This window comes from Polychytrium aggregatum (genome assembly GCF_025602895.1).
Source record: "Polychytrium aggregatum strain JEL109 chromosome Unknown BJ171scaffold_37, whole genome shotgun sequence".
Lineage (NCBI taxonomy): Eukaryota > Fungi > Chytridiomycota > Chytridiomycetes > Polychytriales > Polychytrium > Polychytrium aggregatum.
Genome location: NW_026516239.1, coordinates 107,273 through 124,517, shown reverse-complemented (window position 1 = coordinate 124,517; position 17,245 = coordinate 107,273). Strand labels below are relative to the sequence as shown.

The 17,245-nt window shown below is 58.3% G+C and overlaps 4 protein-coding genes across 4 annotated transcripts; 3 read left to right on the top strand and 1 right to left on the bottom strand.

Annotated features, from left to right (window-relative positions):
* Positions 1-2,493: 2,493 nt before the first annotated feature.
* BJ171DRAFT_629947 (uncharacterized protein) lies at positions 2,494-4,443 on the top strand (the record flags this gene model as incomplete). Its single annotated transcript, XM_053115608.1, has 3 exons — positions 2,494-2,576; positions 2,826-3,142; positions 3,593-4,443. Coding segments are annotated over 3 exons (924 nt in total), but the record flags the coding sequence as incomplete, so codon positions are not given.
* Positions 4,444-7,746: 3,303 nt separating this feature from the next.
* Positions 7,747-10,394, top strand: BJ171DRAFT_198746 (Alpha/Beta hydrolase protein). Its single transcript, XM_053106245.1, has 9 exons — positions 7,747-7,863; positions 8,003-8,120; positions 8,318-8,400; positions 8,588-8,651; positions 8,763-8,888; positions 9,114-9,189; positions 9,384-9,665; positions 9,909-10,123; positions 10,288-10,394. The coding sequence occupies exons 1-8, from the start codon at positions 7,799-7,801 to the stop codon at positions 9,956-9,958; spliced, it is 864 nt and encodes a 287-aa protein (XP_052963774.1). The 5' UTR covers positions 7,747-7,798; the 3' UTR covers positions 9,959-10,123; positions 10,288-10,394.
* Positions 10,395-10,666: 272 nt separating this feature from the next.
* On the bottom strand, positions 10,667-14,278 carry BJ171DRAFT_570165 (glyoxal oxidase N-terminus-domain-containing protein; the record flags this gene model as incomplete). Its single annotated transcript, XM_053113617.1, has 11 exons — positions 10,667-11,338; positions 11,517-11,903; positions 12,011-12,402; positions 12,560-12,762; positions 12,950-13,061; positions 13,166-13,285; positions 13,398-13,471; positions 13,508-13,643; positions 13,752-13,784; positions 14,024-14,096; positions 14,228-14,278. The coding sequence occupies 11 exons, from the start codon at positions 14,276-14,278 to the stop codon at positions 10,667-10,669; spliced, it is 2,253 nt and encodes a 750-aa protein (XP_052963773.1).
* A 1,904-nt stretch (positions 14,279-16,182) lies between these two features.
* Positions 16,183-16,927, top strand: BJ171DRAFT_477236 (uncharacterized protein; the record flags this gene model as incomplete). Its single annotated transcript, XM_053108869.1, has 3 exons — positions 16,183-16,258; positions 16,317-16,551; positions 16,627-16,927. The coding sequence occupies 3 exons, from the start codon at positions 16,183-16,185 to the stop codon at positions 16,925-16,927; spliced, it is 612 nt and encodes a 203-aa protein (XP_052963772.1).
* Positions 16,928-17,245: the final 318 nt, after the last annotated feature.

Here is a 17,245-nt window from a genome sequence, read left to right as displayed (position 1 = left end):
GCCGTCGTCTGCACATCCGCCAGCCCAGCAACTGCCTCTTACGGTCCCATGGTCCGGCTGAGCCCGAAAGCCAGTTTTGCCCAAGAATCAGTTTTGCCCCCCCCCATCCTGCCTTAATCCACCTCCCGATGCGATACCGCGACAAACAACAGTCGCTCTCATCACACTAGTTGCTGCTTCTCCTTCCTGGTTTTGAGATCCATTCACTCTCGATTCACATGGGCACTGGTTGTGCCATCTGCGTTTCCTCCTCTTCCGATGACTATCACACAGCACTGGCCGACAGCAGCCATATATGCATCTGTAATCTGTTCTTGAGCCTTTGGTCAACTTACCCCCTTCTTTGTCTGGATCTGCCTCTCTCTCTGTCCCCCCCCCACGACCGAGGGCGAGTGCAGCCCAATCCTTGCCCATTCACCACGCCATGTTTTTGTTTTGGAGCATTTGCTTTGATTATGTGGAATACATTGCCATATGCCTTGCTTTTCAACTTGTGCTGCATCCATCTATCGGCACCGGTGGCTCTGATAGGGGTACCGGGCCTGATCAGCGCGATAACGATAATCAGTGTGTTGGCATTTATGCTCTCGTGCGTTCGGCTGTGAAAGCCCGATGGCCGTGCTTGCTGTTTTGGCGATAGAGCCAAATGCAGGCTCGGCGATGCTGTCGATCTATCTCGCTCACGCTGCGAGTCTCGATGCCGACCCACCTTCGGCGGCAGTCGGCGCCAGCGGCGTCCTGCCGGCCTCTCTCGATGCTCACGGCCCGCTCGTCTCGTCGTGTCCGAGGAGGATTGCTCGGGCTCTGTCCGTCTGGCCGGGACTGAACCGCTGGCCGCCCGTCCTTTGGATGTTGAGTCCGCCCTGGGTGCCAGGCAGCCATCGACGCCGGCGTGCGGCCTCCCATCGACGAATGCCAGGTGCTGCCTTGCGTCCTGTGCGCTCTGTGTGGCTCCTGCTCCTGCGGCTGATGCAATCCCGCCGCCCCAGCCCGCCTCCTCGACCCCTCAGAGGGCCAGGAGCGGCGGGTCAAAGCGCGGGTTGGTGCCGCTGGGATCAGATAGCGTCAAGTCAGCCGCCGGCTTGGCGGTATCGAGAGTCATCAGCCAGATCAGTGCTATTGTTGAACCCGGCCCAGCACGAGCCAGCCAGCCAGCCAGCCAGCCAGCGAACCAGCCAGCGAAAGGCGGCAACGCCCCGCCTCCGCCAGTCCCTGCCGGTGCCTGGTCGGTGCCCTGCTGGGAGACCGCTGCCCGACTGAATAGGGTGCCATGGCCCGAACTGCTTGATTCGGCAGGGAGACATGTCTCTCCAGCACTGTCCAGGCCCATGTCACTCAATCATGCAATCATCTGCTGGCTAGTGCGCTCGTCCATGCTGCAATACCACTCCACTGACGACCAGACTTGTCCTGGTGGTTGCATCGCGATCCGGCTTTGTCAATAATAGTGGCATGATCTACTCGCGACACTGCCCAGCCATGTCCATCCATCCCCAGCCGTGCTCGATCGCGAAATGTCCAGACCCAGAGCCACCCACAACACCCGCATCGGCTCCACACCGACAGCCCTCACAGTCTCCCAGCGTCGTCGGCAGGTGGGTCCCTGCTGCATCCCGCGCCCTATCTGCTGGTGGTGACGGGCCGCCAGATCCCGCCGGAATTCGCACCAATCCGGCCTGTGCAGCGGCCGCCGCCTGGTGATTGTTTGGTCGAGGAAACGCCACCTGCGCTGATGCCATGTCACGCCCCTGCTTCCCACAACCTGGCGCCAATCGACAAGCCGCCGCCGGGTGGTGGTGCTCATCGGCGGCTGTCAGGCGGAGTGGGTTTGTCGGACCCCTCGAGCACTCTCTTGCCGTTCTTTCCAATGCATCTACTCTCTCGAGTGTGCGACATTGCTCCTCGAGCCTCGAGACAATGGCGACCCCATTTTGCATTCTGCGGTGCGGGGAGCGGCCTGGCGGGGGGGGGCTGGCTGCGTGCGTTGCCTTTTTGGAAGTTGCAGGTCACTCCGCTGGCCCGAATCGCCTCGTTTTTGGACTGTCTTTTGTGCTGGCGGGATGGAGACAGCGGTCATTCCCCCTGCGAGCTCGGCGTCCCAACACCAACACACATCGCCACTTGGTTTGTCGAGCAAGCCCGCTGTAATCCCTCAGTCCGTCCGCCCGTGCGTGCGGAGACTATCCACCCACCCTGCCTGCAGCGCTCCGATCGACTCCCAGCTTGGCCTGGCTGCCCCAACCGCCGACCAGACGTCCGTAACGTCAAGCAGCTCCATCCTCGGGCACGCGAGCGAGTCGAGGTACAGGTGCAGGACAGGAAGCAGCTGTTTGGATAGCCCGAGTATTCGCTGGCCGAACGGTCTGGAGCGGTGTGTTGCCAGGTGTCCAGCCATAAGCAGCAAAGGGGCAAAGACCAGGAAGTGGTCCCTTTCAGCCAGGGCATCGTCCCGCGTCATCCTGGACCCAGGGCTGGGCGATACCCAGGCCCAACCAACGTAGCCTCAGGCTGCAGCTTACGCTGGATTCTGTTTGCTCGCCACTGCTGGCAGGATCAGCAGTGGAGTACCGCTTCTGGTCCATGTCGTGCCTATGGCACCTCCCCCTCGCTTGCTGAAGGCGGTTACGCGCGTTTTCAACGGGGTTGTCGCGCACGGGATGGGTGCTGGTCCGAATCCGTGTTCCTGCGATGACCCAAGCGCCGCCTCACGAAAAACGCACATATAGCCCCTCCCCGCCGCCCCTCTCCCGGCAATCGCCCGCTCGAGCCTTCCACAGGAGCCTTCCGCTTATTTTCCGCTTGTATTCGTTTATCCATCGCTCCAGGTGTGCGGATTCACTTGATCTGTCCTTGTCGTCCACCATGCCCAGAAAAACAATCATCGAGAAGCGCGATATTGTCCGGGAGGCCTATTCCTGCAAGAACAACGTCAAGGCCACCGCTCGCAAGTACACGGTGCAGCCACAGCATATCCGGCGCTGGCTCCGGCAGCTCGAGAGGATGAACATCATCGTCTTTGACGACGATCGGGCTCCGATCTACAGGCCCTCCAGGACAAGCAAGCTGATGGAAAACCCAAAGCCTCTGCAGCCCATTACCCCCAAGGAACAACCAACCCTGATCCATCCTGGGCCAAGTCAGAGTATGTACTTTCGTTCTTTTCTTCTCCCTCTCGTCTCATTCTCTTCCCTTATCCGCTCTATGAGCCAGGTACTCAGGTTTGGCCCACAGCCCGATCTGTATCTGCAGCCATAGTCTCTGTCCCTTCCCTACCTCCTGAATGATCCAGCGCTTGAGTCGGGTTGCAGTTGACCAGCGGGACAACAGCTGGACTGCATGTATTTATGCTGACAGCCAAGTCCGGGTTCTGCAGCGATGATGCCCGACTCGGTCTTGGGTTTCAGTTCGGCCTTGGGGTCTCTTTCCAGGCTTGGCTGGCATCACTCTGATTTGTGCAGCGGGTCCCTTGGGTTGGGGTCCGTTGGCTCGATCGGCGGTGCCATATGTCGATACCGGCTGCTGAGTGCGCTAGTCCCAATACTAACCGCTTCGGTATTATCGCTGTTTTTTGGCACCGCGACTCTTGTTACAGACCACCCGATCGCGCCAAGCGAACTCCCGCCCTCGCCGGACTTTATGATCCCAATGCCACAGATTCCCTCGCAGCCATCCTCGGGGTGGTATTGGTGTGATCCGGACTCGCCTTTGAGCTCTACGAGCTCGTCCATGGGTGTCTCACCACCCATTAGTCTTGCCGGAGGCAACTCTGCCCTTGCCCAGTTTGCTCCTGCAGTATCCTCGTCCAAGGAGCCGCTTCTGGAGGATTTGTTCAGCTCGGCAGCGCCGCTGTTCGATCCCTCAGTCCACCTCATCCCTCCGGTCCCGGTGTGGTCGACGGCGAGCTTTGTGCCTCCGTTGCTGCAGCTGGCTGCTCAACCTGCCGGCCCCAGCATCTGTCGCTGCCGCTCGCCAGCCCCAGGCCCATTCCATCCGCCAACCTACCATGCCAAGTACGAGCTTGTGCTTGATCCTGTTCATCCACAAGCAAGCCCGCTTCCGAGATCGGCAGGGATATATGATGCCAACTACCCCAACCCGATCTACTATTTCAGTTGATCCGACCGGGTCGTGCTTGGCTTGCAGGCTCCATTTGATCTTCCTGCCCATTTTTGGACACGCCCGCTTGACCTCAAAGATCGATTGCATGTTCCTCAATACCGCTCTGTCACCGACCCTGGCAGCTCTATATTCGCTTCTTTTTGTTGTTATTGTTCTTGTTCTTATTGTTGTTGTTTCTCCTTTCCTTCTCTCCGCCATCAACTTGTGCTTCAGGCTCGCGTAGCCATGGGTTGTGAATCAGTTTCCTTCCCGGACCCTTCGTCTATTCGAGACGAGGCTCGGCTTGCCGCACCGTCTTTCCTTCTTTGCCTTCATTCGTGACTCACCTCTCCCCTGTGCGGTGGCCCTTCGTGTGCTCTTCTCCAACCACTCGACCGTCGTTTCGCGCGCGGGCTGCGTCCGATTCGCTGTCGCCTCGGCGTATCGGCGGGCCGTTGGACCAGTCTGGCCAAGCAAGGTAGTGGCTGTGGATCCGGGATGGAAGCCGCCGGAATATACTTGCTCATGATCCACCCCATGACCGACCATGACTGGGCCGACGCCGTGCACCGGGATAGTCGAGTGGTCTCCGACCCGAAACAGCGGCCATCCCTTGTCCCAGCCGTCGACTCTTCTGGAAGGTCCGGTGGTCCCCTTCCTTGCCGCCTGTGCTTCAGAGCACTCATTCGGCACACTCAAACCCGCTTGGCACCAGCCGGACCCGCCGCATGCATGCATGGTGACTCAGGCCGGGACATTTGCCTGGCGGCTGGTGAGTCATTGTTGCCCGGATCCAGGACTGGGGCCGGACCAGCGGCGAGGTCCGCAGCCCAGATTTGGAACTCGAGCTGGATCCTGGGACAAGCACACCCTCATCTCGGATAGGGGGACACGGAGAACGAAATCTATGTATTGGGGAGTGGCGCTCTGAGGGTCCGTGCCGGCGATGCAGACCAAACGGACAAGGCCACGATGTCGGCCGCTCAGAGCGGATACGGCAGGCTGTCCTGTCGCCCTCGCGATGAAGGCGTTGATGACGATCCGGATGCTGTCGGTAGAGCATCGCGCTGCTCGTCCGGAGTGACAGGCCCGCGGAAGGGAAGGACATTGGCGAATGGGAGATAGCCCGAGTGTCCGGTGATTTGATTCAGACCCTGTTTCAAGGATAGGAGAAGACATGCAGTAGGCGCCAACGACAGAGCAGCAGGTCAGTGGAGATGGCGGTCGAAGCGGGAGACGCTCCGCCAAACCGGATGAAGACCCGCAGTCGAGCGGCCATTGAGCACATCGAGCACATCGAGCACATCGAGCACATCGAGCACATCGAGCACATTGAGCACATCAAAGACAGCAACAATAGCTCCGCAATCAGGCTGAAGCCTACCATTGCCCAGCCGTCGGTAAAGATCGAGTCGATTCGTATTTTGTTTCCAATGGCAAGCTGGAGCTCGTCGTTGATGCGGGGCTCGTACGGCTCGATCACGACATACCATCCTGGGCGGGGCAGGTCGCCGGTGGTTGGTGATGGCAGGCTCGGCACCTGTCCCATCAGCGATGTCGATCCGGCCGTGACGCCGCCTGAATCGTCCGAGACTGTAGGCCCACGACGGGCAGCCGAGAGCCGGTCAAAGACCGAGCTACTGGTCGTTGCCGTTCGCTGTTGCTGTTCATACAGTGGAGCCACCACGGTCGAGTCGGTGGGTCCTGTATCGACGGTCAAAGGAGCGGCGGGCACGTTGGACGACGGCGAGCCAGACTTTTGTTGCTGTTGCTGTTTGGAGCGCTTGCTGACAATAACGAAGGCAATCAAGATGCCGATCAATCCTGCGTGAGCGCCAGTCGACAAGATGTGCCGAATCACACGAGACATAACGCCGACCAATAAGCCCGTTAGTGGCGATATCGGAGCCTTGAGTATTGAAACATGTCGGTGGTGCTTCCCGGTGTTCACGGCCCGCCTCGGTAATACACCATGGCAATACACCATGGCAATACACTGCAGCCATTCACTCCGGTAGTGGTTTCGGTACGACAGCCGATGTGCAGCAGAGCATCCAGCGAGACTTTGACGAGCGGCCGCTTACCAGAAATCACGATCGCTCCAGCGACAACTGCAATGATCATCACATTCGCACCGCTGCTTGCGTCTGATGCTGCCGGTGTGCCGGTCGCTGTCACCGAGGAACTGCGGGCGCTGGTGCCATTCGGGAACGTGGTCGAGAGGGCACCTTGGATCTGCACTTGCGATCCGCTGGCGGTAAAAAGCATGGCCCTGGTGTTGTATGCGAAGCCCTGGACTGTGGTGTCGGTGTGGAAGTTGCAGGTCGAGTCAACGGTCTGGTCCGAGGAGCTCTGCGGGTTGGAGTTGTCAAAGTGGCAGAGGTTGCAGGCATTGTCGGGACAGGCATAGTTGCGCACGATGGGGCTGCCGTTGGAGCTGGTGCCGATGATGGCCGAGTAGGCATAGAGGCCGTCCATGAGCTTGGTGCAAGAGGGAAATATGGGCGTGCTGTAGTATTCGTAGGGGGCGCTGGAGCAGGACGTATCGGCGGGATGATACTGCAGCTGCCGAATGAAGAGGCTGGCCATCAGGGTCACATCGGTGCTAGCGTTCCTGCGGGGTGCGGCAGAGGACGAAGCAGTCGGCATCAGAGGCTGCGGTCAGTTCCATCCATCTAGCACACATCGATAGTTCTGGTCGTCCGAGGTCTCCAGTCAGCCGCCGCTACTCTCTAGGCGCAATGGCAAGCACGGCCGGCATGGGAAGGCAAGGCCAACAAGTCGTCTCGCACGTACTGGTTGAGGGTCGGGACGATGTAGTACTGGCTGTCGCATCGGTTTTGCGAGGGCGGGAAGGGCCAGTTCAGGGTCAAGGCGGTGCACTGCTTCACCGAGCAGGTCGAATCGCTTCCGCATGAGATCTGTTGCAGGAAGATGGGTTGGCTGGCTGTCGTTGTGCTCGAGACATTGAAGCGCAGGAGGCCATATGCCGCAGACCAGCTCGAGTCTGGGTTCTGCACGGCCAGCGGCTTGCAGACGTTCAGGCTGTAGACGTTGTTGTGCAGCGAGGCCACCAGGTTGGGCTGCGAGTAGAGATATGGCTGGTTCAGGGTCAGGTTGCAGAGGTCGGGTGGCGGAAGGGTGACCGAGGTCGCTGATTTTGCAATCAGCAACAGGGCCTGAGGATCGGACATGTCGGGCAGCAGACGAGGCTCCGGAGTTGGTTTCAGATGCAGCGACGAGCCGAGAGACAGCAGCTGCGGGCTCGGAGACGACGGAGGCAGAGGACGATGTCGACGGACGAAGAGGACGATGTCGACGGACGATGAGGACGATGGTGGTCGGAGAGAGAAGCGAGGCAGGACGATGTTTGGCAGCACGGCCTTTGTTGCGAATGCACCGACACCCGCATCCCCACCACCGGGACACAGGCCTCGAGCAACTGAACGACGGATCGAGCAATTGAATGACGGATCGAGCAACTGAACGATGGATCGAGCAACTGAATGATGGATTGAGCAACTGGATCAAGTAGATCGAGCGACAACCATGGGATGGATCGGGCGGCAGATGCAGCAGATATCGATATGGCAGGCGCCGTGTTGTTGCTCGCCCCCGCAAACGCCGACTCTGATCGCCAGCACTTTCGCTTGATCTCGATTGCGCCGCCCGCCCGCATCTGCAACGTCTTCACGAAGCCATGAGCACCGCCAGCGAGCCCAGACAGCTATCTGTCTCCAAGTGCTATGGAGGCAGCCTCTACAAGTAAGCCGGGATGGGCAGCTACGTTCTCCAGCTACATCCTCAAGTTGCAGCTGCACACTTGCTCGCCAAAGGGCATCGTCAGTCATGCCGGAATCTGCGCCAGCCCGCTGATCGCTAGCTCCTGCAACCCGGTGCCCAGATTCGCCCACCAGTCGACCAGTCTCGGCTGCGAGATGAAGTTCTCGGCCTTTGTTCCGGCGGGGCAAGCCGCTGCATATCCAGCCCTGTTCTTTCTCAGTGGTCTGACCTGCAACGAGGTGGGATGCGCTCCAGGCCATTCTCTGGGGTGCCAGCCGAGCCGTGCCGATCGGTCTGCTCCAGATGCTCCGCTTGGGAACATGGGTGCCGGTCCATCGTTGGTCAATAAGCAGCGGTCGGATCGGATTGATCTTGAGCGACCAACGCAGCGCTTCGACGGCCACAACGAAACTGACACCACCGATGCAACCTCCAGGACAACTTTATCACCAAGGCCGGGGCCATTAGGAAGGCCAGCGAACTCGGCTTGATCCTTGTCTGTCCCGACACAAGCCCTCGGTATGGGTGTCGCATGGCTACGATGTGGCTTTGGCTGGTGGATGATGTATCGGCGTGGCATACTGGCCAGTATGTTGAGGGGATGCCCCTCTTTGGATATGCTCAGCGGAATAGATCCGGGAGCACCTGCGATCGACATTGGTTTGTGCCATCGGTGCGATCGTTACTAATTGATACTCGACACCAGTGGTCTCAACATCGAAGGCGAGGAAGACGGCTGGGACTTTGGTACCGGTGCCGGCTTCTATGTGGTATGCTCGGCCATCCTGATGCGATCTGCTGTTCCCATGGATAGTCGCTCATCCAATTCTGACCCTTCCGCCCATCCGATTCCGACTTTCCACTCACCTCCCTCCGGGCAGAACGCAACCGAAGCCAAATGGAAGAACTACCAAATGGACAGCTATGTCAACAGGGAACTATTTGAGGTTCTGCCTAAAGTCCTCCCCATCGATCTTGCTCGAGTGTCGATATTTGGACACAGCATGGTATGTGGGCCTTGCCTGGCAGACCTCGCTTGCGGAGAGACTCTGTTGTTTTGCGCTCGCTGTTTGGCCAGAATGCGGCACCCGACAAGTTGTTGAGGTGACGCTCGGGCTTTGCTGGACATGTTGTTCTGCCAAATGTACATGACCCGGCGCACCGACGAGTCAGTAGATTCGACGCTGCATTTTGGATATACGACTGAGCTGCCGTTCCCCTCCCCGTTCCAGGGCGGCCATGGGGCCCTTGTTTCGTTCTTGAGGAACTTGGGCAAATACCGCTCTGTTTCTGCATTTTCCCCAATCTGTAAGTCTCGATCGCCTGTCTCCAACAGCAACTTGACTCCAAGGACCTGATCGATTCAAACAGTAGATCGATGGGTTAGGAGCTATGGAGGAGAGAGGCTCGCAACTTGCCGCGGGGATATGCACATGCAAGGGAGCAATGTGAAATTCGGCGCTGCATGGCCCGCTGACCCGGCTCTGTTTTGCCATCGACAGGCAATCCGGTCGAGTGCCCTTGGGGCGTCAAGGCCTTTACAGGCTATCTTGGTTCCTCGGTCGAATCCTGGAAGCAGTACGATGCCACCGAGCTCGTCAAGACCTACAGAGGCCCCAAGATTGAAATTCTCGTGGACCAGGGATCGGCCGACTCGTTCCTGGACAACCAACTCCGTCCGGAGAGCTTGCTCAAGGCCGCGAGCGAGAACCCGAGTCATGTCCAGGTCAACTACCGACTACAGCCGGGTTACGATCATAGTTATTGGTTTATCCAGACCTTTGGTGAGTGGAGAGTGGATTCCGAAGCGACTGGCTGGGCTGGTAGGATGACTGGTGGAATGGTTGGTGGGAGGAGCGGACGGCGATCTAGTCCTGGAGTCAGTCATGCTTTGTGCCGTGTGGGAGCAGCATGTCCATGAGTGGGTGCAGCATGTCCATGAACCATATGGGGCACTGCTTGCTAATGGCTGTTGCTTCGGTCTTGCTTGCTTTCCATAATGCCTGGGACTCACGATGACGATCCAGTCGATGATCACCTCGAGTTCCATGCCAAGGCGCTATTCGTCAACCAGTGATGCGCACAGCATTCCGCCCGTAGCAGAATGCATTTGCACAGGAAGGGCAACAATGGCTTGATCGAAGCCGCAAATGCAGATATTGCGAATAAACCGATTGTCCCGCGTGTTGGATTGCTGTAGACCGTTGACCCCGGGTGGCGCAGTCACAACGGGTCATTCGCCGTGAGTTGGCCGTATATCGCTGCATTGCTCTCTCCTGTGTTGGTTACGTACAAAACATACCACAACGGTGGCCCGCGGAGCACCGCGGGGACCTTGAGACATGAGAGACAACTGATGAATGCATATTGTTTTCAATTCTATACCTGTCCCTGGCTCTGGCACAGAAAGCGCAAACGTTCACAGAGTGAGAAGATACGAGGGATCATTCCTTTTATATAGGTTGCGAATCTCCCCCTTTGACGATAATTCAGATGGTGTGTTATAGCCCCGTTTCGTAATAAAAGGAAGGAATATCAAACTCGGAGAAAAGATATAAGGCAAAGGAGCAGCTGGAATTTCATAGTTGGACACAAGGATACGATAGATAATAGCAGAACTAATCGGCGGAGGATACATAGACGGGAGACGGAGGGTACGGATGTATATGGGTTGAGAGGGGGAGGGGAGATTGACTGGGGCCATAGAAGTCAAGGTCTGGCAAGTTTGGGACTGGGAGAGGAGCGACTACTTCCAAAAGTCACATCTCTAAGATCACTCCCATCTCTAGTTCGAAGTCGGGGTGGTGGTGACGTTGTTGACCAGGTTGGCGATCCAAGTGTTGATGGAGGGATCGATGACCTCGTTGCCGACCAGGACCCACTCGGCAACAGACGGGACACCGTTGTCGAGCACAAAGATCATGTACCAGCCAGGAGGAAGGACGAACGAATTGGGAGGGGTGGTGATCGTCACAACGCCGTTGGCATAAGTGGCCGTGAGATAGACATAGCGTTGACCCATGTGGTTCGAGTGGGTGCTGAACTGATCCTGAACGAGGGAAGCCTTGAAGGTGCCAGTGTTACCGGAGGGAAGGGTGGCGTTGAAAGAGTACTGGGTGTTGTACTTCCAGATGCGGAAGTCGCTGGTGAAGGGCGAGATGACGGGACGGGGAGCCTTGTTGATGTAAGCCGGGGTGTAGATCTCGATAGTCTTCTCGTTCGGGTAGGTGACATAGGGCAGAACGGCGTTCGAGTTCAGGTTCGGGGTCGAGCCAGCAATCAGGACACGGGCGTCGGGAAGGAGGAGGGCCAGAGAATGGTAGAGACGGCAGATCGAAGTGGTGCCGCCAACGGTGATGCGCTGACCGAAAGCCTTGGTGGGATCGTAGTGGAGGGCCGTGGAAGCGCAGACCTGGGTCAAGTTGAAGCCAGACGATCCCTGCTGGGCACCGTTGATCTGGGGAATGAGAAGCGAGTGAGTGAGTGAGTGAGTGAGTGAGTGAGTGAGTGAGTGAGTGAGTGAGTGAGTGAGTGAGTGAGTGAGTGAGTGAGTGAGTGAGTGAGTGAGTGAGGGCAGGTGTCATCGGTGAGCAATCACTGTCTGCTCCTGAGTACCGATGTCAGTCGCAACTCACCATCAAATAGGTGCCATCGGCGAGGATAACGAGATCACCAAGCACACGAGGAATGGGCATCGTCTCGAGAGGCGACCAAGTCTGCGAGTTGTAGTCGAGGGTGCTGCACGAACTGAGAGCAGGCGAGGTCTTGGGGAAGTCCGAGCCACCACCGCAGACGAGCACCTTGGCGGCGTAGTTGTTGGCGGGATCGAGAGGGAGCAGGGCGTTCATTCCAGTCATGGGGTAGGTGCGGGCGCCGTGGGGTGAGGGCTCAACAGGGCTGTTGGGCAGGGCCGAGAGGAAGTTGAGGTCCTGGTCGTAGAGCTGGTGGGTGTTCTTGACGTGAACCAGAACCTTGCCGTCAGGCATGACGATGGCGATCGGGTAGAGGTTTCCGGCGTTGGTCTGCATATCGTGGGCGATGTGAAAAACAAAAGACGTCGACTGATTAGACTGAAGTCGCTCTTGCGCAACCTCTCCCCCCCCCTTCTGTCTCCAGGAACAGCACTCACGTCGACGAGAAGCTTCATGGTGCGCAGACCGTTGTGCTGGCCGTTGGGAGGCAGGAACTCGTAGGTCGGCTGGTTGACACCGCCGGCGACGGTCTGGGCAGTCAGACCTCCAATGACGGCAATCTGGCCGTTCGAGAGGGTCACAGCGCTGGGGTACCAACGGGGAACCTGGAGCTTGGCAATCTGGTTGTTTTCAATCCAGTCGCAGGTGCCAGAGACACCGTTGGAGCCGCAAGGGTTGAAAGCACGGATGCCGTAGAGGGCATTGTCGGACCAGCCACCAGTGTTGATCAGGGTGGCCGAAGGCACAGGGAGAATGGCGCCGGCGGAGCAGAAGATGTCACTGAGGATGTGGAGAGGGCGCTCGGTAGCGGTGGTGACGTCGATCTCGTCTGGAAGCATGGAAGGAGTAAGAGAGAGTGAGTGAGCGATTCGGGCGGGCTGCGATGGGGGTGCGATACATCAAGGACATCATGCGACCAATGCTTGCGTTTGACGTGCGGACAACTCTCTGTGTGCGGCAGCAAAGAACCCCGAGCGGCAACTCACAGGAGTGGGTGGTGTTCAAGACACCGCCGTAGATGCGCTCAAGGAGGATGACCTTGCCGGAAACGGGAGCAACGAACATATGGACAGGGGCCGTAAGACCGATGAAGAGAATCGAATAGTCGCCGGTGTTGGGATCCTGAGGAGGAGGGGTCGGGATCGAAGGGGGAAGTGGAGCCGGGAGACCAGACTGCTTGGTGTAGCAGCTGTGAGCGATGGTGGTTGATCGAGGAGCGTATGCGGCGGAGCATGGGAAGGATAATCGGGAGACGGTGAGTCGAGCGATAGCGGCGAGGCGAGACTTTGTAACGACGCGCGATAATGGCACGATTCACAGTTTGCCGCCAACGGGGAGTAGTTTCGGGCGACGTGTGCCATGCGGCGGCAACTTACTTGGGACCATCGCCAAGCACGCTGGCATCCCAGCAGCAGCCCATGCTGATACAACCGAGCGGGGTGGTCGTGGGGTTGCCACACTCCAGGCGATACCATTTGGCAACAGGAACTAGGCCAGACCAACCCGAGTGCTTTGTGAGTATGTATATATCACGTGCGAACCAATGGGCCGAGAGGTCCTCGCAGCTGCGGAATGCACATCGGTAAACTCACCGGCCGGACAGCCAATGCTGGTGGAGTTGAGGTTCAGGTAGCACGAGGGTCCAGGAGGATCGGTGGGAGCAGGAGGGCTCCAGCAGCAGCCGCTGTTGCCGCAGCTTGCCTGAGTGGTGTCTGTCATGGCCGCGGCGTTAGATCGAGGCCCAGGTCCCAAAACCATGCAGCGTCAAGCATCTGGAAATGTAGTAACCCTTGTGGGCTAACTGGACGGTCGCAGGATACTCACTGGAGGTGCCACAGTCGATTCTCAGGTTCGAAGCCACAGGCACAGCGGGACAGTAGTTCGGAGCGGTGTAGCAGCTGGAAATGCAATCGAGACAGTGCCTCAGTTAGGACCGATTGCGGATGACAAAGCCACCATCCGTGGGAGCGATCGAAATGACGTCCGTGATTACATGCCTGGGGGCGGTGCTTCCGGTAGGCACAAGGTCCCAGCAGCATCCGTTGGAGGCGCAAGTGTCGGCATCGGAGACTAAATTCGGATAAAAACAGTGAGCCAGAGGAATCAGAACAAGCCAGGGCGGGTCAGGATATCGATGACAGATGACCACTACAAAGGCTGCCGAGGGGTGGTACTTACTGGCCTCTCCACAGGTGACTCTGAGGGTCGTGTCTGAGGAAAGTAGCAACCGCATTAGCTGGCAGCCGATCAGGCATGTGCAAAGTAGCATGGACACTGATCCAACAACATACTCAGGGGAGTGCTGGGGCAAGTGGCAGGGCGAGGGACAGCTGAAGTATAACAGCTGGAAACGAAAGCAAGGTTATGGGTCAGAACCAGACATAGCCCTCATCTCACGAGAGAACGTTACCCAACTCAAGCCATGATCGAAAGCGAATGGACTGGCTTACTAGGGACCGGGGGTGCCGGAAGGGAGAGGATCCCAGCAGCAGCCAGCGGCAGCGCACGAAGTGGCAGTCGTGGCTAGAAACCAAAGTCGAAGAGTCAAAACGGGAGATGTGAGATATGAGATGTGCGATGGGAGACGTAAGACTCTGATCAGATGCGGCATCTGGATGTATCCAAAACGTGAGGCCAATGGTTGAGCTACTTACACGCATTACCACAGTCCTGGCGAAGACTGGCAGCTGGAACGAGGCAAACATGTTGAATGCATTTAGTAATTGCACGAGACTGAATCAAGACAGTGCATAGAACTCGGGCTGTGCGATCAGCCCTGCGATTCTAATGCGAAAGGAGAAGGGAGATCGAGGCTTACGACGGGGACTCGTAGGGCACGAAGGCGGGCGCGGGACGATGTTCGAGTTGTAGCAGCTGCGTGTGTGAAGGGATTGAGGGGGTTAGGCGTGAGTCGACATTTGGCACTCGTCGTCGGCATCATTGCGACCGATCTCGCTGGTACCGATACGTACTATGGGCCAGTGGTGCCGGCAGGGAGAGGGTCCCAACAGCATCCGCTGCTGTAGCAGCTGTCCTGGGTGGTGGCTAGATGCAGTGGAGGATTGTCGTGAGCAACAGGCTGGGCATGATGTAAAATGATGGCACAGAATGGCGATGTAGAAGGAGGATGGCGCCGAGTTGCTACTCACTGGCATTTCCACAATCAACACGGGAGGTGGCGGCTGATCGAGGAGACGAAAGAAAGGGTCAGAAACAGCGGTGAGTTGGTCAGGTAGAAACAACATTGTCCCCGGATGAACTACAGGAGCGAGAGGAGTGCACTTGATGTAGTTTGCGACACAGTGCAGCGGTCGTGATCGATACATACGGGCTGGGGTGGCGGGGCAGGTGGCGGGTCTGGGGATGGTGAGCTTGGGAGTGTTGTAGCACCTGATGGACGAAAGAGACGGAGCGATCAATGCCATGCGCCCTCGTGCAGAGATCAAGCGATAGCATCGATGCCTTTGCCCATGCCACAGAAGCCTGATGCAGTAACGAGTGTCGAGTTGCCCAGTTCAATCTGCCGCTAAGCGAGGGCGTTTGGTACACGTACCAAGGACCGGCCACACCAGAAGCCAGGGGGTTCCAGCAGCAGCCCTTGCTGATGCACTGTCCCTGGTTGGTACCTAGTGAGACAAGCGATCAAACAGAAGACAAGGGAGTATGATGAGAACAGGAGGGAGGGGTGTTGTGACAGATGCACACCAATGGAAGCAGCACAGGGGACAATACGCACCAGAGACACCGCAGTCCACGCGAAGGGAGGGATCAAGACCACCGGCAGGGCAGGCAGCAGGATTGGTCAACTGGGTCGTGGAGTAGAAGCAGCTGTGGAATGGCGGTTGGGAAGGCAAGGTGGAGGGTGCCAGTTAGAACAAGATGAGAGGAGCGAGCAAGCGACACAAGACAGGTGGGATCCAGCGCCATATCCAATCAGCATCAGCATCAGCATCAGCATCAGCATCAGCATCAGCATCAGCATCAGCATCAGCATCAGCATCAGCATCAGCATCAGCATCAGCATCAGCAGGATACTTACAAAGGTCCATTTTGGCCAGCAGGGAGGGGAGACCAGCAGCAGCCCGAGGCAGTGCACGAGGTCTGGGTGGTATTGGCGTCTGAGACAGCAGTTTGATTGGGTTAGAGAGGTATGGTTTGGGATTGCGCGGTGTTCATGCGGTGCGAACACTTACTGCCACAGTCGATGCGGTTTCCGCCTGGTGGAGGAGCGCCCAGCAACCCGGGAAGAATCGACCGAGACAGGAGTTGACATGTGGGTCATAGGATCGACGTTTGATCGGGTTGACGAAGACGGTGTGGGGAAAGGGCAAACGGGGACCGGCGCGAAGATCAGTACGGACCAGTACGAATCAGTGGCAAGGGCGGGCAGTGGCCAACGGCAGAGTGCATCAACTGGATACGACGGTTACTGGTCGGGCACTGGGCTGTTTGTGCCGAGGCCAGCGAAAGCAGGCCCAGGGCTCCAAGGAGGACAGCGGTCTTCATTTTTGCCGTTGCGAAAAGGAGTGGCGGGATAGAGTTTGGAGGCAGGGCCGGGCGTTTTATCCTGCTCAGGCAGCCTCGGCCACCTCATGTGCCGAGAAGGAACATGGTGGCGACGAATGGCCGTGGGCGGACGGGCTGTGTGCCGCCACCCATCGAGCACAACGAGCCGGAGGAGTTTGGTGTGGCCTTAGGCCGATGAACAAACTCGGGGAATCTGGCAAGGCCCATCAATCGCAGGGAGGCTGCTGGTGCGAGTGGTCGCGGGCCGGCTGGGTCAGGGCGAGCACCAGGAGGCGGCATTCTGTGCGCGCAAGCCAGGCAAGGCAGGCGAGCAACAAGGGAGCAAGGGACACCGCGGCCCCACGGACAAGTCCCACCAGCCCAGGCCGCTCGGGCAGCTGGGCAGCCTGGCACCGCAGAGACTGGCGGGTGGAACGGCCCAGTCCGGCAGCACAAGACCAGCGCTGATCCTGTGCGTGTTGGCAGTGCGGGAGGGAAAGGGCGAATGCAGCGGCGCGAGAAAGCGGGGGTGAGCTCCATCTGCCAGGCAAGTCGATTCGGTCGAGATGGGTGCCATGGTCATGAAGGGCAAGACGGTCGAGATGGGCAAGCCATGTAACTCGGGCGGCATCGGTGGGCCCATTCCGAGCAGCGGCGTCGAGATCATCCACCACTTCGGCGGTCGCCTTCGACTGGCCCCGTACAGGCAAGTAACGGACCAAGGCAGGCAAGCGGGCTGGTCCAAAGGAACACCGGCGCAAGGGGGCCGCGGGAGCCACAGGCCAGGCAAAAATGCCGCACGAGCGTCGCGGCGGTGGGGGATAGATCGGGTGGATCTGCGGTGGTGATGGATGAATGGGATGGAGCAAGTGGATGAGGAATGAGATGGAGTAAGTGGATGATGAACTATAGAGTAGGTAATGAACTGGATAAAGTAGGTAATGAACTGGATGGTAAAGTAACCGGACTGGATCGTCGCAAAGTCATCATCCAACGCCGACTCTGTGGCGGCTCAGAGCAGTGTCCTGCGAGGGATACGCCTTGTCAAGGCTCTGCACTCGCAATCAGCGCCGTGTGACCCGCATGGTCCTGCCCGAGCAGAGGCGCCACGGCCGTCCATCCAACGCCGTTCCGGTCTGCGATCCGGGCTGGTCCTGCAATCCGGG

Excerpts from the sequence above, each read along its gene's own strand:
- BJ171DRAFT_198746 (XM_053106245.1), top strand. The coding sequence starts at position 7,799 with ATGAGCACCGCCAGCGAGCCCAGACAGCTATCTGTCTCCAAGTGCTAT. Across the intron at positions 8,401-8,587 it reads TGTCCCGACACAAGCCCTCG|TGGTCTCAACATCGAAGGCG; the intron begins GTATGGGTGTCG and ends ACTCGACACCAG. Across the intron at positions 8,652-8,762 it reads CCGGTGCCGGCTTCTATGTG|AACGCAACCGAAGCCAAATG; the intron begins GTATGCTCGGCC and ends CCCTCCGGGCAG.